Source organism: Schistocerca serialis, chromosome 9 (assembly GCF_023864345.2).
Source record: "Schistocerca serialis cubense isolate TAMUIC-IGC-003099 chromosome 9, iqSchSeri2.2, whole genome shotgun sequence".
Classification (NCBI taxonomy): domain Eukaryota; kingdom Metazoa; phylum Arthropoda; class Insecta; order Orthoptera; family Acrididae; genus Schistocerca; species Schistocerca serialis.
This window is the reverse complement of record NC_064646.1, coordinates 132,951,819-132,979,207: the sequence shown is the minus strand read 5'-3', so window position 1 is coordinate 132,979,207 and position 27,389 is coordinate 132,951,819. Positions and strand designations below refer to the sequence as shown.

Here is a 27,389-nt window from a genome sequence, read left to right as displayed (position 1 = left end):
AAGGCTGGTCCGTTTACAGCTGTAGTAGATCGCAAAATCGTCCACAAAGAGGGAGCCCGAGACATCAGGAAGGAGACAATCCATAATTGGATTGATGGCAATGGCAAACAGTACAACACTCAGCACGGAGCCCTGGGGTACCCCGTTTTCTTGGGAGAAAGTACGGGAGAGAGTAGTGTTCACCCGCACCATAAATGTGGGCTCTGCCATAAATTCACGAAGAAAAAGGGGCAGCCGACCTCGAAAGCCCCAAGAGAACAGTGTGCGGAGGATGCCTGTCCTCCAACAGGTATCGTATGCTCTCTCCAGATCAAAAAATATTGCTACTGTTTGGCGTTTCCGGAGAAAAATGTTCATGATATAAGTGGAGAGAGCAACAAGATCGTCAACTGCAGAACGATGCTTTCGGAATCCGCATTGGGCAGGTGTTAAAAGACTGCGGGATTCCAGCCACCACGCTAAACGGTGATTCACCATACGCTCCAAAACCTTACAGACACTACTCGTGAGAGAAATGGGGCGATAGCTAGAGGGGAGATGTTTGTCCTTTCCAGGTTTCGGAACAGGAACGACGATAGCTTCCCGCCATGTCTGGGAAAAGTACTGTCGGTCCAAATTCGATTATAAAGGCGAAGGAGGTAACGCAGACTATGGGTTGATAAATGCAGCAACATTTGGACGTGGATACCATCCGGTCCTGGGGCGGAGGAGCGAGAAGTAGAGAGTGCATGTTGGAGTTCCCGCAAGGAGAAAACAGTATTGTAGCTTTCGCGATTTTGAGAGGAGAAAGCAAGAGGTCGCACTTCCGCTGCACGTTTCTTCGGGAGAAACGCTGGCGGGTAATTTTAAGAGCTCGAAATCTCAGCAAAGTGCTGACCCAACGAGTTAGAAATTGCGACGGGGTCCACTAATGCGTCATGCGCGACAGTGAGCCCAGAGACCGGGGAGAAACTATGCGCGCCTAAGAACCGTTGAAGCCGACTCCAAACTTCCGAAGAGGGAGTGAAGGTGTTAAATGAGCTAATAAAGAATTTCCAGCTTGCCTTCTTGCTATCGCGGATGACACGACGGCATCGCGCTCGGAACTGCTTATAGCGGATACAGTTGGCCAAAGTAGGATGGTGGCGGAAAACGCGGAGAGCACGTCGCTGCTCACATATTGCATCACGGCATGCCTCGTTCCACCAAGGAACTGGGGGGCGCGGGGCAATTCGGAGGTGCGTGGTAATGAATGTTCCGCAGCTGTAAGAATAACGTCGGTAATATGTGTGACCTCATCGTCGACGTTGGGAAAGTGACGGTCATTGAATGTCGCTAGAGACGAAAAAAGTGTCCAATCGGCTTGGGCAAACTTCCAGCGTCGCGGGCGCATGTAGTGCAGTTGAGGCTGCAGTCTAAGGACACATGGAAAGTGGTCACTCGAGTGTGTATCATCAAGGACGAACCATTCGAAGCGCCGAGCTAGCGGAACAGTACCGACCGCAAGGTCCAAGTGAGAAATTTGTCGTGGAGGCAGACAAAAATGTAGGGACCCCAGTGTTGAGGCAAACTAGATCTGCTTGGTGGAAGACGTCTAGCAATAGTGAGCCACGTGGACAAGGATGTGGAGATCCCCAAAGCGGGTGGTGGGCATTGAAGTCCCCAACCAGCAAATATGGGGGTGGAAGCTGACCAAGAAGATGAAGGAGATCAGCTCGTGCCATTGGTGTGGACGATGGAATGTATACAGTACAAAGAGAGAACGTGTATCCGGAAAGGGAAAGACGGATGGCGACAGCTTGGAAGGAAGTGTTTAAATGGATTTGGTGATAATGGAGAGTTTCATGGAGAAGAATCATGAGTCCTCCATGCGCTGGAGTGCCTTCAACAGAGGGGAGATCATATCCGACGGACTGAAAATGAGGGAGAACAAAGCGGTCATGGGGACGCAGCTTTGTTTCCTGAAGACAGAAGATGACCGGCGAGTAGAATCGTAAGAGGATCGACAATTCATCCCGATTGGCTCGAATACCGCGGATATTCCAGTGGATAATGGACATAGCGTGAACAGAAAATGGAGAAATGTGACCAAGGTCGCTGTCAACTCAAGGACTGCTCTGAGCTTGCGACCGACAGCATGGAATGGCTCAGCCGAAGGCAGAAGATCCTGATCCATAGGTTGGTCAGGAGCAGCTCCTGACACCAGCGATCGGCCGGTTGATCGGCCACCAGCAGTGCGCCTCGGCGACACAGAAAACGGCCGAGGGCGATTTGTGCCAGGTGGTGCTGTAGATGGGACACGCCTTGGCGGAGAAGGAGAGGAACTGGGTTTCTTTGTAGCCTTCTTGGAAGTATGATGTTTAGAGGAAGGAGGAACCGATGGTTGGGAAGTTGCCGTACATAAAAACTCTTCACGAGTATGCTCTTTTTTCGAAGTCTTTGTGTCTGACTTTTGGGCTCGAGATTTAGCAGAACTTGACGAAGGGTGAGCCAGAGAGTGGGCAGGCGAAAGTGGTGAGGTTGAACGGGCAATCTTTGCGCTGGCCGATCTGACGACCGTGGCACTAAAGGTGAGTTCGCAAGTCTGCGTGGCCGCCTCCTTTGTTGGCCGAGGAGAAGCAAGGACAGTGCTATATTTTCCTTTCTGAGGCACGGTGGGCTGTCGACTGGCGAATAATTTTCGAGCAGCAAAGGTTGACACCTTTTCCTTTACTCTAATTTCCTGGATGAGCTTTTCGTCCTTAAAAACGGGACAATCTCGAGAGGAAGCAGCGTGGTCACCCATACAGTTGATGCAGCAAGGAGATGGAGGTGGACAAGCACCCTCATGGGCATCCTTGCCACACGTAACACATTTGGCCGGATTGGAACAGGACTGGTTGGTGTGATTGAACCGCTGACACCGATAGCAACGCGTAGGGTTTGGGACGTAAGGGCGAACGGAAATTATCTCATAGCCTGCTTTGATTTTCGATGGGAGTTGAACTTTGTCAAATGTCAAGAAGACAGTGCGGGTTGGAATGATGTTCGTGTCAACCCTTTTCATAACCCTATGAACAGCCGTTACGCCCTGGTCAGACAGGTAGTGCTGAATTTCTTCGTCAGACAATCCATCGAGGGAGCGTGTATAAACGACTCCACGCGAGGAATTTAAAGTACGGTGCGGTTCCACCCGGACAGGGAAGGTGTGTAGTAGTGAGATACGCAGCAATTTTTGTGCCTGGAGGGCACTCACTGTTTCTAACAACAGGGTGCCATTCCGTAATCTGGAACAAGACTTTACAGGACCTGCAATTGCGTCGACACCTTTCTGAATAATGAAAGGGTTGACCGTGGAGAAGTCGTGACCTTCGTCAGACCGAGAAACAACAAGGAACTGTGGCAACGATGGAAGAACTGACTGTGGCTGAGACTCAGTGAACTTACGTTTGTGAGCAGACATAGTGGAAGGTGAGGAAACCATTCCGGAAGAATCCCCCATGATTACCGGCGTCTCCGATGGCGCGCTCTCTGGGGGCACTCCCGCCTTAGGTGATTGTTCACACCTCAGGTCACACCTCCCGACAAACGGACGGAGAGACCAATCGGCACTTTCGGAAGGTATCAGCTCGGGTAATCACCCCTCCCTGGGCCTGGCCGTTACCAGGGGGTACGTACTTGTCCTACCTGTCTACCCGGGGCGGGGAATTACGCGTTACCCCATCACCGGCTACGCATGGAAGTGCGTGGGTCGGCCTTCAGACACGCACAGGGAGGAAGAAAGAGAAAGGGAAAGGAAAGAAGAGAGGTCTCAAATGCCGCAGCGGAGAAAAGAGTAAAGAGAAGAGGTAAGGAAAAGAGAAGGACAAAGGAAGGATGAAGATATACAAGCAAGGAAGGCGAAGAATGCGGTACATTTACAAGTGTCCGTCTCCGGACGTAGGCACAAACCATAATCCCAGAGGGGGAGAAAGGGAAGGAAAGAGCCAGAGGTGAGGGGGGGTGGGGCGAAGATGGGGGATGGGGAAGGATGCGGAAAGGGAAGGGATGCAGCCCGGAAAGGAAGGAAGGCCACATTAGCTCGGGGTCCCGTGCTCGCTACGCATGTATCCACAAAAGAGTTGTGGATCCCCTGGGGGGGGAAAGGGCAGTTGTGAGACTTAGAATTGTGGGATCTGAAGCCTAACTTGCCACTCTCTGCAGCTGCACAGTAGCAACAAAACACTGGATCTTGGCTTGCATTGTCAGTAATCCTGCAAGATGCTCTGCCGTCATCTGACTAATATCTCCAGATGCTGTTTGAAGGCACCCTCGTTTCAGCACTGTCATCATTGGTAAACAGCTATGTCCTGTGGCTTCCCATACTTTTGTGGAAAAAGTGGAATGGTTGATGGAGTCCAGTAATGCTTGCCATGGCCTTTTCTTGCTCTCCTTAATTACACATCGAGACTTAGCTCTCTTGACCAGGAAGGCTATGAGGTTGTCTGCTGCTGGGCGGTACTTAAACCATCGATCACTGGTCACCAAGGAACAGGTTGCCTCCAAAATTACCTGAGGACATTGGGATTGATATGTCAGCAGCATGATGGATCATTTGTGTGATATGGTCCACCCATTCTTGGATGCAGTCGTGGTGTTTAAACACAGCTAGCTGGCTGAACAATGTCCAGTTAGCTCTGCTGACCATCCAGTTTGGTTGTTTCTGTGCAGGTAATGCTCTCTCCAGGAAATGAGCGAGGAGTGGGAAGTAGTCACTGGAAAGAAGGTTGTCAATGACTTCCCCCTGAACAGTGTGAGAGGGCTGGAAAGAAAAAAAAAGAAGAGAGGTTGATGGCTGAGAATGACCCTGTAGCAGCAAAGAAAAAAGTGGGAGTACCTATGCTAAGAATGCACAGCTCATGAGACGTCATGAGGCTCTCCAAAACTTGACCCCAGGGGCAAATAAACGTCAAACACCACAACACATGATTGGCACTGAAGTCTCCCAGTAGCAGAAATGGTTGGGAGAGTTGTTTTATATGACATATCAGAGCCTCTGAGTCAATAACATCGTGTGGAGGTAAATATAGCGAACAAACTGTTATCCTCTGACATACATGACTGCAAGCGCAACTGTCTGCAGATCAGTAGCCAGGGGGTGAGCAGATGATTGGTGTGCCTTCTCTTGGCCCTTTCCCCATTCACATCATCCTTATGATAACAGCGTACACCTCCTTAGGACAGGGGCATCAGATGCTCTAAAATGCACTTTCTGCTAACACAAAAACAAGAGGCATTCCTAAGCTAGCAGTTTCAGTTCCTCCTTGTGTCCCGAACCCATTAATATTCCATTGTAGAATGAGAGCCATCTATCGTGAGGCTAGCACTTTCATCCTGGTTTTCTGCCCTAGAGGCAAGCCCACAATCTGTGGAGGCTCAGTCGTGGGATGAGATCAAGGTTCATTGCCTCTGAAGAAGAATTGGGAGAGACTTCTGAAGAATGACATTGACATCGTCTGACTGTTTACTTCCTGATTCCATCACCACAATGTCAGCAACCATGGCTTTTTGTGAAGCTCTGGGGGGAGGGACAGGCTTCAAAACGACTGCAGCAGCACAATGCATTGACAAATGCAGGTACTAGTGCTGACACTAACCACCTCTGTCTCTGAAGCAGCTTTGGCATTCTGCACTGGCTATTTAAGAACCAGAGCAAAGGAACTAGTGAATGCTGGGTGCAGCATCGCTATATATATATATATATATATATATATATTGTAGAATGAGAGCCATCTATCGTGAGGCTAGCACTTTCATCCTGGTTTTCTGCCCTAGAGGCAAGCCCACAATCTGTGGAGGCTCAGTCGTGGGATGAGATCAAGGTTCATTGCCTCTGAAGAAGAATTGGGAGAGACTTCTGAAGAATGACATTGACATCGTCTGACTGTTTACTTCCTGATTCCTGCCTTCCTGATTCCATCACCACAATGTCAGCAACCATGGCTTTTTGTGAAGCTCTGGGGGGAGGGACAGGCTTCAAAACGACTGCAGCAGCACAATGCATTGACAAATGCAGGTACTAGTGCTGACACTAACCACCTCTGTCTCTGAAGCAGCTTTGGCATTCTGCACTGGCTATTTAAGAACCAGAGCAAAGGAACTAGTGAATGCTGGGTGCAGCATCGCTATATATATATGCATATATGCGCGCTGTTTCAAGTGTCCGCACTTTGGGCATACTACTGTGTGTGTGTGTGTGTGTGTGTGTGTGTGTCTATATATATATATATATATATATATATATATATATATATATATATATATATATATATAGAAAGATGATGTGACTTACCAAATGAAAGTGCTGGCAGGTCGACAGACACACAAACAAACACAAACATACACACAAAATTCAAGCTTTCGCAACAAACTGTTGCCTCATCAGGAAAGAGGGAAGGAGAGGGAAAGACGAAAGGATGTGGGTTTTAAGGGAGAGGGTAAGGAGTCATTCCAATCCCGGGAACGAAAAGACTTACCTTAGGGGGAACACACTCGCGCGCACACACACATATACATCCACACGTATACAGATACAAGCAGAATATGTCTGCTTGTGTCTGTATACATGTCCTTTTTTCCCCCTAAGGTAAGTCTTTCCGCTCCCGGGATTGGAATGACTCCTTACCCTCTCCCTTAAAACCCACATCCTTTCGTCTTTCCCTCTCCTTCCCTCTTTCCTGATGAGGCAACAGTTTGTTGCGAAAGCTTGAATTTTGTGTGTATGTTTGTGTGTCTGTCGACCTGCCAGCACTTTCATTTGGTAAGTCACATCATCTTTGTTTTTAGATATATATTTCCCACGTGGAATCTTTCCCTCTATTTTATATATATATATATATATATATATATATATATATATATATATATATATATATATATATATATACCTCTTTATATGGAATGCACTTTGCAGTCTTTATATCTTGTATCTTTCATTCTTCAAGGTATACGCCGCAGTTCTGACTCCAGACAGGGTGAGCTCCAGAGCAATTCACACACTTCAAATGAGATGTGCAAGTGGCACCTTCGTGAGCAGATTTACCATATTTGCCATAAGTGGCTTCCCTGTGACACCCAACAGTAGTATGCCCAAAGTTCTGACACTTGAAACAGCGCATAAAGTCACACACTTAAGTGAAGGAAACCTGCCTTAATGTGCTCAGAAAATTTTGTGCTATTAAACGTCAGGATAAAGAGTCAGACTTTATAAGATTCCCCATCCACCCTCTGCATGATACGAGGGCTGTTTTTATTTTTTCAACCTCCGATCGTCCATCTAAGCAAGTAAGAGGTAGGGAGGGGCTGGACCTGCGCGTCATGCGATTGCGCAGCTCCCCCGCCACAACCTCTGCTATTTTCAGCTGCAGTGTGTCAGTCTTAGTCGAGCTATATCTGTGTAAACATGGCCACAAATGCTCCCGCCAAATGCAAGTTACGAAGTGTAATCCGTTTTCTGCAAGCAGAAGGATGTAGTGCTGTGGAAATTCATTGCAGAATGAGCAATGTGTATGGTAACAACGTTATGAGTGATGGTAGTGTTCGGGAATGGTGTTGAACATTTAAAGAAAGACGAACAGATGTCCATGATGAAGGTGGACAAGGTCGCAAGTCTGTCGCCACTGTAGGCCTCGTTGAGCATGTTGATCAGGCGGTGAGGTGCAAATGAAGGTTTACAATTAGCGAACTGTCTGATGAATTTCCAGACATTTCGAGGTCTGCTTTGTACACAATTGTGACTCAAGACCTAGGCTATCAGAAATTGTGTGCACATTGGATCCCAAAAATGCTGAGTACCGACCACAAAACGCAAAGGATGGCATCAGCATTATCGTTTCTCACACGTTATGCCAATGAGGGAAACGTTTTTTTTTTTTTAAGTTGATTGTTACTGGCGATGAAACGTGGGTCTTCTATGATAATCCTGAAACAAAGGAACAATCAAGGCAGTGGATGCACACAGCTTCCCCAAGCAAGCCAAAGTAGTTAAACATTCACTGACAAAAAGACAAACAATGGCCACTGTGTTTTGGGACCATAAAGGAGTGCTGCTGGTGGACTTTATGGAGCAAACTACGACGATAACCAAGGAAGTTTATAGTGAAACTTTACGTCGTCTCCGCAGAGCCATTCAAAACAAACGCAGAGGAATTCTTTCGTCTGGCGTTGTTTTGATCCTTGACAACGCCCGACCACACAGTGCCAACATGACAAAAGACTTCCTCAAAAAGTTTAAATGGGAAGTTTTTGAACATCCACCGTACAGCCCAGACCTAGCACCAAGTGATTATCACCTGTTCCGAGAACTGAAGTCATGGTTAGGTGGGCAGCGCTTCGCTACTAACGAAGAACTTCAGGATGCAATCAAGGCTTACCTGTCCTCACTGGCGGCAACATTCTTCGAGGAAGGCATCAAAAAGCTTGTGTCACGGTATGACAAGTGCCTCAATCATTTTGGCGATTATGTAGAAAAATAAGTTGAGACTTTACTGTACTTTTGGTAATAAAATTATTATTTTCTGTGCATTTTTCTTTTACTTATAGCCAATCGGAGGTTGAAAAAACAGCCCTCGTATTTTGCATGGCGACTATACCTTCTAGAGCCCATTCATCTTTCAATTCCTCCTTGGGAACATCCATCAATCCCTGCACATCACAACAACTTTGCTGTAATTCAAGCTGATGTGCAGCTTAGTGCCGATGAAACATTCCCCAAAGCACTGAGCTTTTTGGAGGTTCTTAACTTGTTGGGAACTAGATGTTTCCACCAACCACCAACATTGTCCCATTACACAATTGCTTAATTGATTTTAAACTGCTAAAAATGCCTTCTAACCCTTTTTGAATATTTGAGGTTCATTCAAATGAAACCTGGTCAGTGCATCTACCTTTGCCTTACACATAAGGTGGCACCACGTAACTGTGGGTACTGTGCTGCCATCTATTGGTAGAGAGACTGACAAGTGCGTACCATTTGATGTTGCACAGCGCCAGTGTGGTTTCACGCGAAGAGAAGGTGTTCACACAAGTTATCATCCACTATTGAACATATATGTGAGTAAGCAGGAACAACAAGGAGTGATTTGATTTTTGGTGGCAAAGGGAGTTGGAGACCGTGAAATGTATTGGCGGATGAAGGCTGTGTATGGTGAGTACAGTCAGAGTCGTTCACGTGTTTTGGAATAGCGCAAATTATTCCTTGAGAGCGTGAGTCATTGGGAGACGATGCTCATCCCGGACAGGCTCACCATGTTATCACACCAGAAATGGTAGCGGAAGTGTATGCTTTAGTCTTGGACAACCACAGCATGACAGTGAACAAGATACATCGGTTACTGGGTATTAGCATGGGCACTGCCCACATCGTAATGCATCAACACTTGAATTTTTGAAAAATCTGTGTGCAGTGGGTTTCCCACCAACTGACCGCCGAACATCGCAATACTCAAATGGTGCTCTCTTTGAGTCATCTGCAACGTTATCATGAAGAAGAATACAGCTTTCTGTCATTATTGTCACAGGTGACAAAACATGGTGTTACCATTTTGAACCGGCAAGCACCAGAGCATGCAAGGGAAACATGTGACCTCCAAAGAAATCAAAGGCCACACACACCAGTTCTGGTAAGGTCATGATGTCCTCCTTTTTTGACCACAAGGGCCCACTGCTTGTTAGTTCCTGGAACGGGGAACCACCATCAATGCCCAGCGTTATCAAGCAACTTAACAGAACCTTAGATGAGCCATCAAGTCAAAACGCCAAGACATTTTGCCCAATGGCATTATCCTCCTGCATGATAATGCCCGCCCATACACGGCCAATGTGGTGAAGACGACACTGCAGCAGTTTTGGTGGGAAACGCTGGAACATCCACCATAGAGTCCCAACCTTTCACCATGTCACTTTCAAGTGTTTGGATCTCTAAAAAAAAGTTATTCATGGACATTCATTCGCAAAGGACGACAAAGCGTGTGACTGGGTCCAGGCCTGGATCCGACAGCAGCTTACTAGTTTCTTCAAGGACAGAATCAACCGGCTAGTGTCGCAATGGGATAAATGTATGTACAGTTTTGGTGACTATTTTTGAGTATGTGTACTTAGTATAGCTACAGTTTTGAATTAATAAAATCGTTACCGTTACTTTACGTTAATGATTAGGTTTAATTTCAATGTCTCTTATAGAAAGGCAAAACTTTCTCAAAGCTGCCCTCTTTCCTTTTTACTATTAAAAACACAATCTGACTGCCAGCAAGTGATCTGTTACTACATCAAAAACATTTCGAATTTATTTCCGAGTCAGGAGGACTGGCTACATGAATGCTCTAATTTGATCAGGTGTTAGTACATACCAGCAGTCCACCCTTTCCGCTGGGAGCAGGAGAAGGAGATGATTTCGAGGGTCCATCTCAGTACTAAAAGCAGGTAGGGAAATAAAAGTCCACCTACATAGAGCCCCACATGTCTTTTTATACAACTGAGGTATGACAGGATCCCCAGAGACTGCCTGCAAAAGACTGTTCCACTTCAACAGCCATGAATTTCATCAGCGTGAAACACACCTTGAGATTGAGTTTTTTTTAACCATCCTCATGATCTGTGCAGTCAAGCCAAGATCTTCATTCCCTGTGACACACAACATTCCACTGCACAGTGGTCAAAGAAGCATGCCCAGGGCATACTGTGACGGGGGATTGGCGGCACCTACCAGTCCCCAGCTGATAGACCCTTGGGTCGTCAAGCTCATATTCAGCAACGAATGCTGAGCCCCCGAGGGGAGGCAATTAAGAGCACACTATATTTTGTTTAAATAAATATACTCACATGACGGCACACATGGAAAGCCTAAATTAGATCGGACAGGCAAAGATTTGATCCCTGGTCTTCCAAAACATTATTCCTCTGATTACGTCACTTTAGTGAGCGGAAGGTGTAGGGGGAGAGAAGGAGAGGTTTGGGAAGGGGGGCAGAGAGAGGAAAGGAGGGGGGGAGAGATTCCATGAAGCATGACAAGCTACAGCGCTATCTGATTTTAAAAACCAAGAAGAATATATTAAATTACCTAAACACGGGATAAAGATCTCTTCATAACTGAGTTTTAATCTTATAAAATGGAAGTTAGATCCCAGGTTAACCAAGAGCTGCTTTCTTGCGCAAGAGTATGACAAAATCTGTTAAAACAAAGTGCAGGATGTAGACAGTATGAGCACCAAGCACTACATATTGATGCAGATTCAGCTGCTGGTGTAAGAATTTTCTGTAGTCACTCCTCATAGCACAATACTTTCCCACAAAACTGTTTCAGAATCACATCACCCCGTCTGTGTAACAAAAAGAAGATGATAATATAAAATGAAATTGCAAAAATGAGCCAAAACGGACATCAAATGATCACAGTGCAGAGAAAAGGATGCAGCAGTGTCTAAAACTAACAGCTTTTCTAAAGCCCAGACCTTAACTTCAAATGCCTAATTTGATTACAAAACAATTGTGAACTACCTATAGACCCAGAACAATAGATGTCCAACATCTGATCATCTCAAAATGTTAGGTTCTGATATTTGTCCATAATACTCTGGTGTTGTTGCAGCACTTGTTGTTCTGATAATCCTCTCTACTCACATTCTTCTCCAATTTATACTTCATTGCTGCCTCTCATTGTCAGTCTCTTTGGGCACCCACTGCAGACTTTGACATTGCCTCTATTTATTTTCTTTCTCTTCTTTGTCATTGATGTCATTCCTCAACAATCTATTGGAATGTTAGCCCCCTGTTGCCATTGAATTCCATTAATCCGAAGTTCTCATTTTTCTGAATAATTGTGGTTACTTTATTCCAAAAGCAGTTTATTTTGCCTGTATGAATGTGTACCACATGATCTACTGAGATGGAGCACTATTTAATAGATTGTGAAACAAATGAAAACAATAGTTCTCTTCCAACTTGTCCCAAATACGGTTTTTGAGAGCAACATAACTATTTCAATGATGAATTCTAACAATAGCATGGGCTTATAAAAAGAACTGGAACCAAATTGCCTGCTTTCATAAAGATTTTCTTTTGTTAGCTGTTGTTCAAATTGCTGCAGCAAATAAACAAGGTTGTGAATTTGATTGTGGTGCAAGTGACAGAGATGGAAACCTTTCCAGTTAATGTTCTGCACATAAATGACGAATCAGATCTGTTAGTATAAGAGAAAATAAAACACTTAATGAAAAATCATGCTCTTCAGTATCTTGTCAACTCCAATTTGCATATTTATGCTGTAAACTGATCTTTTATTTCTTATCTCTTCCAAAATAACAGATATAAAAATTCCTATCATTATAAATTTGATCACAGTTAACAGAAAAGGCTGACTCTGAAACAATACCAGGCAACTTCAGCTCACTTACAAAAACGACTAGCTACTGAACACTTGCACATAAAAATTATGAGTGAGAATTGTGATACACTGATGAAACTATCAACTAATCATTGTTTCCAGCACCAAATAGAATGTAAAATATGAACCATTTGTAAAGTAGTGTTAGCAGATAGGATTGATACAAATTCTCCAAAATGTAAACCTTGCATCCTATACTGTGCAAAAGCTAAAACAAAGAGGATAAAATTGAGAAAAGCACACTTTTCAAGCAAGAAATAAATATGTAGGATTACTTGAATAAATAACATCTTACTTATAAAGAGTGATGTTACTATCTGGGATACCCAGCAAATTGCAGCTGTTCCACAACTCTTGTTTCCTCTCATTTCCTTTTTCTTCAAAGTTCCCTAAAAATAAAGTAACCCTTTTTACAAATAAAAAAATACAAGTTATAACTGGCTATAGACAGCTAAATTTCTGCAGCCATCTTACACTCTAAAAATTGGAGTACAGCTAAAACCATATGTCATAAATGTCAATGAATCTCAAATCTTGACAAATTCTGCCAGTTTTTCTGAGTACATTTATTTCAGTGCTATTGACTTTGTTTCAGTCACATAAAATAGAATGAGACCACAACTCTAGCAGACTGCAGTAATTTTAGCTATCTGTTACTAACACTATAATAAAAAAGCTAAACAATCCTCTGGCTTTCAGAATTAAAGAACCCCTTGCCAAAATAAAAAAATAAGGGAAAAATAAATTCCGTAGCAAGGTGGAAAAGATAGTAGGGTTAAAAAAAAATCCTCCACAGTAACACTGTACAAAAAACTTCTCATGGGTTGGAGGGTGAGGGTTCCAACTTCCATTATTTTAGTACGATACGGAAAAATACTGGTTGAATAGAAATAACAGAATGAGTACAGGTATCCACCAATCATACACTGGAGATGACAAGGAGTTGTTTTATGTGCCTTTCCACCACTCAAGAGATCCTCTACATAAATGGTTACCTTTTTTTTATTCATCGTTAAGTACTTTGCTAGCTCCTGTACTGGTCTTTACCTATTCCCCACGCCTCACTTTCAGATGAGGGAGTCATTGGATACAAAAGATTAAGACTGATATGTATATTCCCATTTTACCACTGGACCTCCTGGTTTCAGATCAGGTATAGTTCTCAGTATTTATGGACATTTTATCTCAACTATTGTTTGTAACTTTGAAACATAATCCAAATTTATAAACTAGAATCAGCACAACAGGAAAACTAACTTAAAAATACAGCATGTAACTACATGAGTAGTTACTGAAAACAGTAAAGACAAGATAGCAACTGAGAGAACAGAAATATGGGAGAATGAGAACTTGTAAATAATTGCCAAATTCACTTAGAACTGTGAAAAAAGAAAACAGTATTAATTATAACAGAAAGCACATAGATGTTCTATAAGATAGCAACAGCATGGTTATTAATGCCCATACTGAAATGAGACAAATATGGCTGAAAACATATAACTTCACATTCAGAAAGTAACATCTTTCTTACAACATAACTTGTCTGGGCACGCTCGCACAGTCGCATACAACCTCAAACATTTTTACTGTGTGTTTCTGTGTTAAAATCAAATAAAACAAACTCACAATGGTTATAATCATAAAGCGAAGAGATGTAGGTGATTGATCACTTTTAAATGTGAAAAAAGATAAGCCATAAAATGAATACTCACAAAAAGTTCTTCCTCATTAATTCAAAATGACATTATAAATTATGTGAAGTGTTAAAAATCAGAAGTTAAAGTCAATTGCAGCTAAAGCAGTGGGTAGTTGAGTGGTAAAATGATAGGTGATTCTGGTCAGGAAATAAAATAAAGAAACTTTTAGTGTGAAATATCAAAATAAGTATTATCCAGGCATCAGACGTCAATGAGTCCTCTATCTTATGATTGAGCTTTTTAAAAGGTTTGCAGCATAATGTAATATCTCAATAAGAGAGGCAAGTGAAACATTTCAGTTATCACAGTCACCTGCAAAATACTTATTTACACGAAATGTCAACCTGGCCGCAAGCAGAAGATCAAAGGTTAAATACAGCAGACCAACAAATTCCCACAACAGGCAGTTCAGCACTGAACAAGATCATATACAAGCTATGTGGAAAGACACATGCAAGACCTGTATCTCGCCACAGCTTAAGGTGCAATGAGGCAACATGAACACTAAAACAGAGAGAGCACACAGCTGACAAATCTGTTGAAAGCATAACAACAAAATAAAAGTGCACATGGCCAAATGACACTAGAGGTTTAAGTGGAACTGAAATAATGGTTACCCTCATTATGCCATACAAAGCAAAGTAGCATTGTTGATCAATTATTCAAACTGATACCAAGAATCATTCAGCAAAAAAATAGTAGGAGAATATGTAAATGCAGAAGATATTCAGCAACTCATAGAAGAATAGTTAACACACTCCATCAGTCAACTACTCATGGTCAATAAAACATGGCTACTGTTATTTTACAGTGTAGTTCGAGACCATTAAATAGTAAATAAATGACACTCCAAACAGCAGCAAAAATTAAACAACTTTCTCGTTTGTGCAATACGTGAAACATGGGTGAATCCAGGAGTTCATTTACATTTCTAGGCTACCAGGCCATAAGACCAGACAGAGAAGAAGGATTTGGTGGAGAGGTGGTTAGTGTTTAACGTCCCGTCGACAACGAGGTCATTAGAGACGGAGCGCAAGCTCGGGTTAGGGAAGGATGGGGAAGGAAATCGGCCGTGCCCTTTCAAAGGAACTATCCCGGCATTTGCCTGAAACGATTTAGGGAAATCACGGAAAACCTAAATCAGGATGGCCGGAGACGGGATTGAACCGTCGCCCTCCCGAACGCGAGTCCAGTGTGCTAACCACTGCGCCACCTCGCTCGGTTGGTGGAGAGGCATTACTCATTTACAACGACACTGTACTTAGTTAAGGCACAATAACATTAGCTAGTTTATTAAGTAATGCAGCATGTGAATTACTTGCAGGAGAGGTACCACAAAATTATTGTTATATGGATAAAAGATCATTGCAAGCTTCAATGGAATAAAACAGCTGACAAGTCAGTGAAAGAAGTTATTACCACAAGCAATCAGAAGAATGATAAGATTTTGTGCTCATGTTTTGTAATACAAGTCACAGGAACATCACAAAACAAAATGGACTTCTAATGAGATACATGCCGCACTATCAAAGAACACTGGGTGTATGTTCACTAGCAAATAAACTTCTAGATATTACTTGTTGAAGCTACTTCTGCAGGTTGTTTAATGTAGGAACACTTCCAATAAGTCAACTTCCACGCGTGCGGAAGTAGCTTCAGCAAGTTATTAGGAACAGCAATGAACAGACTGGTGAAAGATGTAAAAGCATAACCCACACTGCCCATGGCTTTAGATTCCATTCTACTCCTGATGGACTGATACAGACATACATCGAAAGCTCTCGCAGGCAGCTGACACTTCAGGTCCATGAAATAAACTGGTCGTAAACTGTGGCCTGGCACCAACCAAGTGGGTCTATGTGGGAGAACTTGGGGAAGCAAACTTCAAGAATGATAGGAGGAGTCCTGACAGAGAGCTGCAAGGTGCATACCAACAAGCAATTCCACCCAAGTGCCAGTGTCAGCAGGGTTGATGCTCCCCATATGTAAAAAGGAAGAGGGTATGTTGGGTGAACAGGAAACTGTCGAATGGCAATAGCACATGTGAGCAAGAGTTGGTACCATTGGAACTGAATAGGGAAGATCCCCACTTCATCAAGGAGACAGTCAATGGGACTAGTCCAGAAGGTGTCATTGGCTCTGCACTCCACAACGATGGGCCTGGGTCTAACAGTTTCAAGGCCAAAGGTGCTGCCGAACCCCACACCTGGTAACCATAGTTCAAATGAACTGGAGTAGTGCGAGCTGCACAGCAAGATTTGTGAGTAATGAAGCAGAGAGCATTAAACTTTCATATGTAGCTAGTCTTTAGATGACAAATATGTGTTATCCAAGCCAGCTTCTTGCAAAGAGGAGTCACAAAATTTGAGACTGACAAACACTATCCAAGCACTGGGTGCCTGAGTAGAGTTTTGGGCCAAGATGAACTGTGGTAAGATTTCAAAAACGGAAGATCTGCATTTTTTGCAGGAGAGAATTGGAAATCACGATAAAGGCTCCACAGATGGCGCCTTGACACTAGCATTCAACCAAGGCTACAGGAGCCATTGACATTCAGCTTGGGGGTGGCCAGTGCTCCCACAGAAGTCACTAGCCCGTTGATGGCGTTGAAGAAGAGCATGATACTCAGTAAAAAGCTCTGTGGGATGACATTATCTTGCCCCATGGAGACCCGGGTGAAATACTGACTCTAACCTGGAATAGCAGGTAGGACAGAAGATCATGAATAAAAATTGGTAGGGAGGGTTGAAAGCCGCAGTCATGAAGGGTAAACTAAAATGTGACAGCGGCAGGTGGTGTCGTATGCCTTATATAGGTAAAAAAGGTCTGCAATCAGGTGTCGGCATTCGAAAAAAAGAGTATCTGATTGCCATTTACAATCTACCCAGATGGTTGGTTGTGGACTGTTCCTTCCAGAAACAATAATTATAAGGAAACAACAGCCCCAATGTTCGACCGCAGCACGATATGAGGGCAACCATTCTTTCAGACAGTTTGCACAGCACATTGGTGAGGCTGACTGGGCAGTAACTGTCAATGGATGTTGGGTTTTTTGTCTGTTTTAAGGATTGGAATGGAACAATGACACTATCTCACTATAGCAAAGGGAAGACATCTCCGAGGCAAATACGGTTGAAGACTCTGAGGAGATGGAGCTGTTGAGTACCAGTCAATGTTGTATCATCTGATTGTGAATGGAATTAAGGCCTGGGGCCATATCGTGATATGGGGCAAGAGCCTGAAGCAATTCCCCATCAGTGAAATGTTAATTATATACTCTACAAAAAAACCACCACCCTGAAGGAGTTATGCAAGTTGGTCATAAATTGCTACTCCTTCACAAAATTGTAAACTTTGGTGGCCGATGGAAGAATGTGCAATGCTGCAAGGCAGCTGGCAAGGATACTACTAACCATGGCATAAAGCCTTTGTGGGTTTCGTTTTGTGTGCCCAGATGCACGGTAACTACACCTTCACAAACAGGAACACAAACAATATATGCGGATGTCAGCAAGTGTAGTGGGGGTCAAAGAAGCTGACATTTGAATAAGAGTGATGTCACTGTTTGGTGATGATGGCAGGAATGCATGAACCACAGTTGAACACATGGTCAAGAAGGAAGCAATTGACCTAGAAAGACAAAAGAATGTGAGGCCTGCACAATTTCCAGAAAGACACACAGGCCCCCAGATTCATCATTATCATCATTCCGATGTGTAACTGGAGCTTCACCGACCAAAAGGACCACTAATAGGCAGCTCACAGAAAGGGGGCTGAGCTCACGGCGCCCCTTGCGCTGACTACCATTGACCTCCGTACTCCAACAATTCCGTTTGCAGTGGTGTCGGTCACATTCGGGCTGGATTCTCACTGACTAGAGTAGGATTGTCTTCAGCCATGAATGCCGCTTCAAACTGAGCATGATGACCACTGAAGATGTGTCTGGATGTGTCCCAGGCAGCAATGGGATATTAGCCTGACTACCGCCCACCATAGAGTCTGACAACCAGGAGTGATGGTCTGAGGTGTAATTGCATTTCACAGTAGGACTCGTATGATTGTCATCCCCTACGGTTGTCATCTGTGGTACCCTTCCTGCACAGCAGGACATCAACGATATTCTACACCCCCTGTTGTTTCCCTTCATGGCAAGCCACCCTGGACTTACATTTCAGCTAGATAATGCCTGCCCGCACAGAGCAAGTGTTTCTACTGCTTGTCTCTGTGCTTGCCAAACACTACATCAGCCAACAAAGTCAATGAATCTCTGCCCAAGTCGACAACATTTAGAGCATTATGGGCAGGACCTAGCTCAGGATTTTTACCATCTAACATGCCAAATAGACAGAATTTGACACAATATCCCTCAGGAGGACAGTCAACAACTCTGTCAATCAATGCCAAGCTGAATAACTGCTTGCATAAGAGCCAGGGGTGGACCAACGCATTACTGGCTTGCTCAATTTGCAACGCTCCTTGAATAAATCATTCAATTTTTCTGAAACTGTAATCTTTTTTTTCTGTACATGTACATCACATCTACAGTTTCCCATCCCATTTGTATAATTCCTTTGTGATGTGTCTTTTTTTTGTTGTAAGAGTATATAAATCAGCATACTGAGGGGTGTAGGGGAGAATAGTAGTTGCAGCAGTGTGGATGACCACATCAGAGATGTCTCGCACAGCCTCATCGATGCAGTCTGACGGAAAGGGGCGAAGGTAACAGCAGAGGCATTCAGTGCCAGTTGGCTCTTCAGAGCACCCAGTGTGGTAGCCGGTCCATGTGGCACTGGCCAGGAATTGACAGGATCACCAGAAAGTGGTCACTGTCACAATGACTGTCATGTAGTGACCACTGTAGGGAAGCAATGAAATTAGGGGAAGAGATAGTTAGATCGATAGCTGAAAAGGTGACAGTGGCCGTGAAGTGGATAGAATAACCTCCACTGAGAAGGCACAGATCATGGTTGGTAAGAAACTGGTCAATTAGAAAGCCCCAACCAGACAAATTGGTGCAAGACCCCCTCCCCCACCAGACAAATTAGTACCGCCCCACATGGGGTGGTGTATACTGAAGTCACCAAGTACGAGAAATGTAAGTAAGTAGCCTGGCTGGAGCTAAGTACACATTGCAAATGGTGATCACTGAGGTTGTTTGTAGCTGCATCATTATTGCTTCCAATGTAGTATGAAGGGCAATCCATTCAAAGACAATATGTGTGCGAACCAATGTACAGGTCCCTCCAAATGCTATCCCAGGACCAGCATAATTCTGACAGAATGTACAATAACCATAGAGCATTGGGGAATGCTCAGCAATGAAATGTGTTTCTTGTAGAACAACCAAATTGCACTGAATGATCACATTATGGGGACCCACATTAGGTGTTAATGTGACAGGAAGGCCAGGCTCATAGCCTGTCATACATGGCAACAATGAACACTGGTTCAGAGTCTGACACCATGGAGGGATCTGGTGCCTCTGGGGTTACCAGTGTAGCCTTGTTCTGATTTTTCTTCCCCCCCCTCCTCTTCCACAGCCTTTGGTGTCTGGGATTTTTGTGAGGGCCTATCTGCAATGAGTACTGGGATGGATGAAGATGGGCAGCTCAGATTCCTTCAACTACTGGCTGGCATCAGACCTCTGATCTATGGGTTTCTGGGGAGAATGTCCAACAATGGGGCTATTTTGCCGGTGAAGACTAGAGAAGGAAGCTGCTCTTCTGTGCAGGTATGGAATGTGGTTCTCGAAAATGGTGCCGCTGGAATCACAAGTGAGGAGGGTAGTGAGAAACCTGGTTTGGAAAAGCTGAGACGGCAATAGTGATGGCTGTGCCTTTCACATAACTCATCTTTGTATCAACGTGATGTAGGTGCTCATATTTTTTTCAGCCTCAGTATACGACATGAAATCAATATATTTATATACCAGTATTTCTTTTCTTTCCTAAAGACAGTGCAGATGTTGCTTTTCACAAGGACTATGTTCACAGAGTGATTGTCCAGAGTTACCACATTTTGGTTCTGCTGTGCAGCAGGACGACATACTACCAATGAGTAAGCACTGATCAATCTAATAAGTATTAGATAAATAGCTTCACTTCCAGACATATGGCTGGCCCCTCTTCTTATGGGGTAGCCAGGGTAGGGAGAGCAGTAGAGTCCACATTGACATTTCCCTACCCGTCTTAAGAGATGGCCAGACCTGGTGTAATTAAGGATTTTGATGCAATTTAATATGTTTAATGTGAGAAGTATCCACCCTCTCCAAGCTCTCCCCATGGGGACCAAACAGCCGCAGCAAAGTCCATCTGGTGCAATGGCTGTTGCCGAAAGTCCAGATACCCCAGAAAGTAGGGCATCTAGTTCTTGGCATGTGCTGGACACTACTAAGGCAGTCTTCAGCAGAGTGCCCCCTGTGTTGTCAGCAGCTCAACCTAAAGGGTACATACATTGGATTGATTACTGCATTGGCTATGAAATGCATATATGAGGCTACACAGGTATTGGCTACAAACCATCTTTAACACTGCATGCAGTAAGCACTATTTAAGATTCCCTTCCTCAATCAGTCCACACTACAGTAAAAATTTGAAAAATAAAGGTCAAACCCAGAAGAAGAGCAAAAATTACTACAGCCAAAAAGTGATGGATGAGTGAATGAATGTTCCAAGAAATGAAAGCAGTACCTAAGGAACAGCTGGTTTGACACGGTTGCCACCATCGTAAAGAGAGTACAAGAAAGAACAATAGTCAGAGATGAGAGATTGCAGAACAGGAAAGGTAGTAGGTAACTGTGATAGCTTGGGGCCCTGCGCTCGCCAAGCACATACTCGTGAAAGAGTTGTGAGCTCCCTGAGGGGGCTGAACTTGGGATACAGGGGACATCACAGCTTAACACTTCTGCCTATTGTCAATGTCAGTGTCTACCAGCTACTATACTACTGAACCTCCTTATTGCATAAGAAATGTAGCATTAAAAATTGTGATGTGTATTTGGAAGGGGAGAGGAGGGGAAGATAGAGGGCAATTTTGCAGGATGACAATTTTCTGAATATCTACTGTAACAAATAGTGATAATTGTATAATTTGTATGATAGCTATTTGACTGTCACATCAATGCCAAATAATAACAATGGCAACAATAACAATAATAATAATAATAATAATAACAATAACAATAATGTCACTGGACAGGTGGCCTAGAAGCTGCACTGCAGTTGTAAAAGTATGAATGACAAAATATTTACAATCAACACAGCCTTTGCTGGATAAAATCTAAAACAGTCATTGCTGTCCACCCGTCCAGGCTCCCAATTGTCTATTGTAGCTGAAAGGACATCATTGCTTGTTCTTTAGCCTTGAGGAAAACTATTCTCATGTTCAAAAAGGTCTATAAAACGTTACCAATACCATACCTACAAAACAGAGAGCAAATTTGTCATATGCCAGCAGTACGCCTGATGGACTAGCAACCCTACAGGTGGAGAAGCATTGCTACCTGCGTACCTCCAGGGCATTATCTTCCAGGACTTTGCCCACTGGTGAGTGTCGTATCGCAACCAACAGACAGTGGGGCAAGCGCAACCAGAAGCCCTCCTCACTGCGGATTTATTCCCCTCTGCTGAGTCACATGCATGGAAGTAGATCCAGAAATATGCTCCACACACTGGCTATTTATAGCAGCACAGCTCCACTCATCGGCAACTCATGTGCCAGCTAATACTAGCCCTTCAATCAGAGCCCGGTTGGAGGCACACAGAAGGACTTCGGACCTCTTTAACATTGCCTCCAACAAGTATCTTTCGCCAGCTGCTGCCGAGTACACTCACCTTCCTTCCAGTGGGAAACTTTGTTGGATCAATCTTTACGTTCCTTAGTCTTAATTAGCTTTGTTGTTTTTTCTAGGTGAACGCCTAATCAATTTCTGTGAGAGTTTGGTGTTAAGTTCGTAAGAGGAAGTTTTTTGTTTAGTTAAAATCATGTTGTGTTGTAATAAACCTCTCTCTTCTTGATTTGGGATGTGTTGTTTCTCCGACGTCTACTATGTGAGATATAGCAAAAGGAATCCCCATATACTAATGGAGGGGCATTTGTGAAACACTCACTAATCAACAATGGAGGGTATTCATGAAACACACTCTAATTGAGCACTACTTTAACTATTAGGTGATGTTTACTCCTCTCTTGGTTTTAAATGCAGGATTAAAAGTGCAAGTTTCCACAGTTTAGGAAAATGTCCTATTTATCAAATCTCATCAAAACACCTAAGGACACATTTTTTCACCATATTTTGAAGGTGCTACAGCATGCTATAACGTTCTCAGGCAGCACCGAGTGTCGTTCTTCAGGCACCATATAATGCTATTTCCAGTAATGGCCCCAAAAATGGGTGTTTATCACCTTATTATCTGTCGAATTGAATTTATAACAATCTTTCTCACAGCAGCCAATGGCCTTGCTGCAGTGGTAATACCAGTCCCTGTCAGATCATCAAACTTAAGTGCTGTCAGGCTTGGCTAGCACTTGGGACAGGTCACCGTCCGCGTCTGCCGAGTGCTATTAGCAAGTGGGATGCTGAGGCCCTTGTGAGGCTGACTGAGGAGCTACTTGATTGAGAAGTAGTGACTCTTGTCATGAAAACTGTTAATGGCCAGGAGAGCAGTGTGCTAACCATGTGCTCTTCCATATTCGTATCCGCATCTGGAGATGCCCAAGGGCTGAGGATGACATGTTTGCTAGTCGGTACAGTTGGGCCTTCACAGCCTGTTTGGAGGGTGTTTGTTTCTTTCTCACTGCAACTCAATGGTGGAGAAAGGACAAATTAAAAACATTACAAAACACAGTCTATCAACAGCAAGAAAAGACTTGTAAATTATAGATTGTAGTGACCAGTCATCCTTTTTAAAATTTTATTGTGCAAATCTAGATTTCGGCTAGAAGCTAGCCATTCTCAAAGCACTATTATTTTCGCTCAATGCATGTAATGCCTGTTGGTATGGCTTCATTGGACATGAAAAGTACGGAGGATAAGAAATTTTGGATAAAAATTGGGAGCAGGCCATGGAGACCCCACTCATACAATGTGGCAAGGATATGATGTCGCCAGGTCGTTTCGTAAGCTTTTTGTAAATCAAAAAAGATGGCAACCAGGTGTTGGCATCTGGAAAAGGCTGTTCGGATGACAGACATGGGGGGAAACTAGATTATCAATGGTAGAGCAACCCAGGCGGAAACCACCCTGGCATGGAGCCAATAGGCCATGTGACTCCAGTACCCAACACAACCGCCGATTTACCAAATGTTCTAACAGCTTACAAAGAACTTGGGTGAGGCTGATGGGCCAATAGCTATCAACATCAAGCGGGTTTTTACCGGGTTTGAGCACTGGAATGATGGTACTCTCCCGCCATTGTGATGGAAAGACGCCATGGCACAAGATCCGGTTGAAGATGAGGAGGAGATGTCACTTGTAGTCGGACGAGAGGTGTTTAATCATCTGTCTGTGGATCCGATCTGGCCCAGGAGCTGTGTCAGAGCAATGCGCAAGGAAGCTGAGGAGCTCCCACTCTGTGAATTAAGCATTATAGGGTACATTGTGACGTTCAGTGAATGAGAGGACTTTCCTTTCCATCTGCTGTTTGAGGGTGCAAAATGCTGGGGGATAATTCCCTGACGCGGAGGCTCGAGCATAGTGCTCAGCAAAGTGCACGGCAATTGTGTTTGCATTGGATGATAACGCGACATTGGTGTTAATGCCAGTCACACCTGTCGGAGTCTGGTACCCACAAACACGTCTGATCTTCGTCCAGACTTGGGAGGGTGACATATGGCACCCAATGGCCAAGACATACCTCTCCCAATACTCCAGTTTCCATCTTTTTATAATCTGATGAATGTGGGCATGGAGCCGTTTGAAAGCTAATAGGTGCTCTAGGGAAGGGTGCAGCTTATGTCGCTGTAGAGTTCGCCGACACTCTTTAATGGCCTCAGCAATTTCTGGCAACCACCAAGGTACTGACTTTCGCTGGGGGCACCCTAAAGAACAAGGGATTGTGTGTTCCGCCGCAGAAACGATCATTCTCGTCACCTGCTCAACTAAAATATCTATGGTACCATGTGGGGGCGATTCAACAGTGACAGCAGAGTTGAAAGCTTCCCAATTTGCCTTGTTTAAAGCCCATCTTGGTAGACATCTGGGGGAATGGTACTGGAGGAATGGCAGATGGGAAAGTGGTCACTACCACACAAGTCATCGTGGGCTCTCCAGTGGACAGGCGGGAGAAGTCCTCAGCTGCAGAGGGATAATTCAATGGCCAAGTAAGTGCCATGGGGCACACTGAAATGTGTGGGGGGCCAGTATTTAAGAGGCAGAGGTCAAGTTGAGACAGGAAAGTTTTGACATTTCTACCTCGGCCATTACGGTAAGCACAGTGCCATCCCACAAGGGGTTATGGGCGTTAAAATATCCTGAAAGTAGGAAAGGTTTAGGGAGTTGATGAATCAGTGCAGTCAACGCGTTCAGTGGTACTGCACTATCTGGAGGAAGATATAGGTTGCAGACAATTATTTCCTGCATCGTCTGTATCCTGACAGCCACAGCTTCAAGAGGTATTTGAAGGGGCACAGACTGACTGCATACTGAGTTCAGTACATAGACACAAACTCCACCTGCCACTCTATTGTAGTTGCTATGGATCTTGTAATATTTCCTATAGCCACGAAGGGTAGGTGTCCGCATTGCCGGGAACCAGGTTTCCTGGAGGGCAATGCAGAAAGCAAGTGTAAAGCTTAACAGGTGCTGTAGGTCACCCAGGTGGTGGAAAAATCGCAACAATTCCACTGGAGGATGATGATATCGTGAGGCTGGGAAGGCATGAAGAATGCAAAGAGGCAGGTTACGCCTCTGGGTCACCTGCTGCCACTGATTGTGTATTTGTATCCATTCCTATTGTCGATAAGGCATCAGTGAGATCCGGGGTCCTCAGGGGATGCTGAGATCTCCACCTCATCCTCAGGTGCAGAACTGGTAGGTAGTGATGGTGTTGAGGCCACTGGAGGGTTCTTTTTCTTAGCATACTTCTTCGTTTGCTTGCCCTCTCACTTCTCTTTAGGGGCTTGCTGGGAGGACTTCTCTGAAGTAGCTTCAGACATGGAGAAAGACCGCAAAGCTCTTTGTCCAGCAGCTTTTGGCTCCTTTAGCCAGTGACGAGTGTCTGCTGTGGCATTAGTGGAGACCTTGGGAGAGAGGGTCCCAAGGGACCCCTTCTGCACGAGAGGAGCCGGAGGAGGCTGTTGCTTCTCCAGCTAGGGGGAGGGGACTGATGTCCCATTTGGGGGGCCTTGTTCCTGAAGTAGGTACTTTGGGAGCAACAAAGGAGATTTTCCACCTACCACCAACGGCCAGATGTATTCTGGAGGCCCGGAGGGACCACTGTTTGTGGCACAGGTACGACTGGTACTTCTGATGGCGATGGTAATGTAGCTGCAGCGTATGTGGACATCAACCGAACGGGGTGTAATTTTTCAAATTTACATTTAGCCTCTTTGTAAGTAAACTGGTCCAGGGTCTTGTACTTCACAATTTTCCACTCCTTTTGGAGTACTGTGTAGTCCGGTGAGCAGGGGGAGTGCTGCTCTCTGCAACTGATGCAAGTGGGAGTAAGCAGACAGGGATTTTCTGGATGCAGTGGACGTCCACTGTCTTGACATGTGGTGTTGGAAGTGCAGCGGGAAGACGTGCCCGAATTTCCAGCACTTAAAGCACCACATAGGGGGAGGGACGTATGGTTTAACGTTACAGCAGTAAACCATCACCTTGACCTTTTCAGGCAATGATTCACCCTCAAAGGCCAAGATGAAGGCATCGGTAGCAACACTGTTGTCTTTGTATCCCCTGTAAATGCGCCAGATGAAATGAACACTCCGCCATTCTAGTTTGGCATGGAGCTTGTCGTCAAGACCGCATGAGGAGGTCGCGATGGAAAATAATCCCCTGCGGATTACAGGACCAAGAATATCACCCAGCCAGTCACAAGCGAGTAGCGCATGAGATTGAGCTGGAGATGCTGTCTGAATCAAGACTGCACCACTTCTCATCTTGGATAGTGCTGTCACTTCCCCAAACTTTTCCTCATGATGTTCAACAAAAAATTGAGGCGTCATAGGTAGAAACAAGTCCACGTCCATTCTGCTGCAGAGTAAATAGCAAGGCTAATATGGCTCTCTTCCTTCTGTAGCCCTACATTCCTCCCATGGTGTAGCCAGGGAGGGAAACGATTTAGGGTTGTATCTGTCAGCATTGTACTAGATCTTGCCCTTCTTAGAGACTGCTGGTGCCATACAGTCACCAGCAGTAAGAGATGACTTTGTCCACTTCATTGCGGGTCATCCGCCCTGATGCCACCCACTCCAATCAGGGGCTCTCCCAGCAGGCGCCACCCAGCCACAGCAAAGGGCACCTGACATGATGGCCGTTGCTAGGAGTCCTGATGCCCCAGGAAGACAGGCATCTACTACTTGGCATACGTGGGGAGTTTAACAGTTCAGGCATCAGCAGTGTGATCCCTGTGTTGTCAGGGGGCTTCCACCACATGGGTACACGATGGCCCCACCACAACGGCCTGGCTACTATGCTGGATATTGAGCGCAGAGAAATCCAATACTATCAAGGGGGTAGAAAAGGGCAGGAGACAACGGAAGAAGATGACATACCCCGGAAAGTATCCTCACCCAAATAGTTGAATTGCAGGTGGAGATGCAAAGTCATGACAAGAGGTTCAGGAGATCGAATCTAAGGGCACTATGGATAACTCGTTCATCATGTAAGGTGTTCTTCCCCATATGGCCTGCACTTCTGTAGAATTTGGAAAGCGGAAGGTCAAACCATAAAATAGGCCGAAAATTGTGAGACTCCTTTTAGTCACCTCTTACGACAGGTAGGGATAGCTTGGGCCTACTCTAAGCCCCGGGCCCACAGGGGGACGCAGACGACATTATAACATTCACTGTTAGTTGCAACAGGCAGAAGGTGTGCCTTGTTGGTGCTTCACATTTTAGCAATTTTGATCAAGATAAACTCAAGCGGTAGTGTTCTTCTTCGACACCCCAGTATAGGAGTGCACACAGAATCAGGTAAGTGGAAAATTTATGCATTACATGTGTGTGTGTGTGTGTGTGTGTGTGTGTGTGTGTGTGTGTGTGTGTGTGTGTCATATATTTTTACTGATGGTGATGCTTCTGCGTGATCTTTCACTGATTGTATCAATACCCATTTGTAATGAGATATACTGTGGAATTTCGAGCATTTGCAAGTC

The 27,389-nt window shown here is 44.6% G+C and overlaps 1 protein-coding gene across 1 annotated transcript in view; it reads right to left on the bottom strand.

Moving 5' to 3' along the window:
* LOC126418621 (N-acetylglucosaminyl-phosphatidylinositol de-N-acetylase) overlaps positions 1-27,389 on the bottom strand; it is an 88,207-nt gene that overhangs the window by 43,301 nt on the left and 17,517 nt on the right. Inside the window, exon 2 of the mRNA XM_050085463.1 lies at positions 12,672-12,765. Coding sequence (XP_049941420.1) covers positions 12,672-12,765 — 94 coding nt within the window. The remainder of the gene's footprint in view (positions 1-12,671; positions 12,766-27,389) is intronic.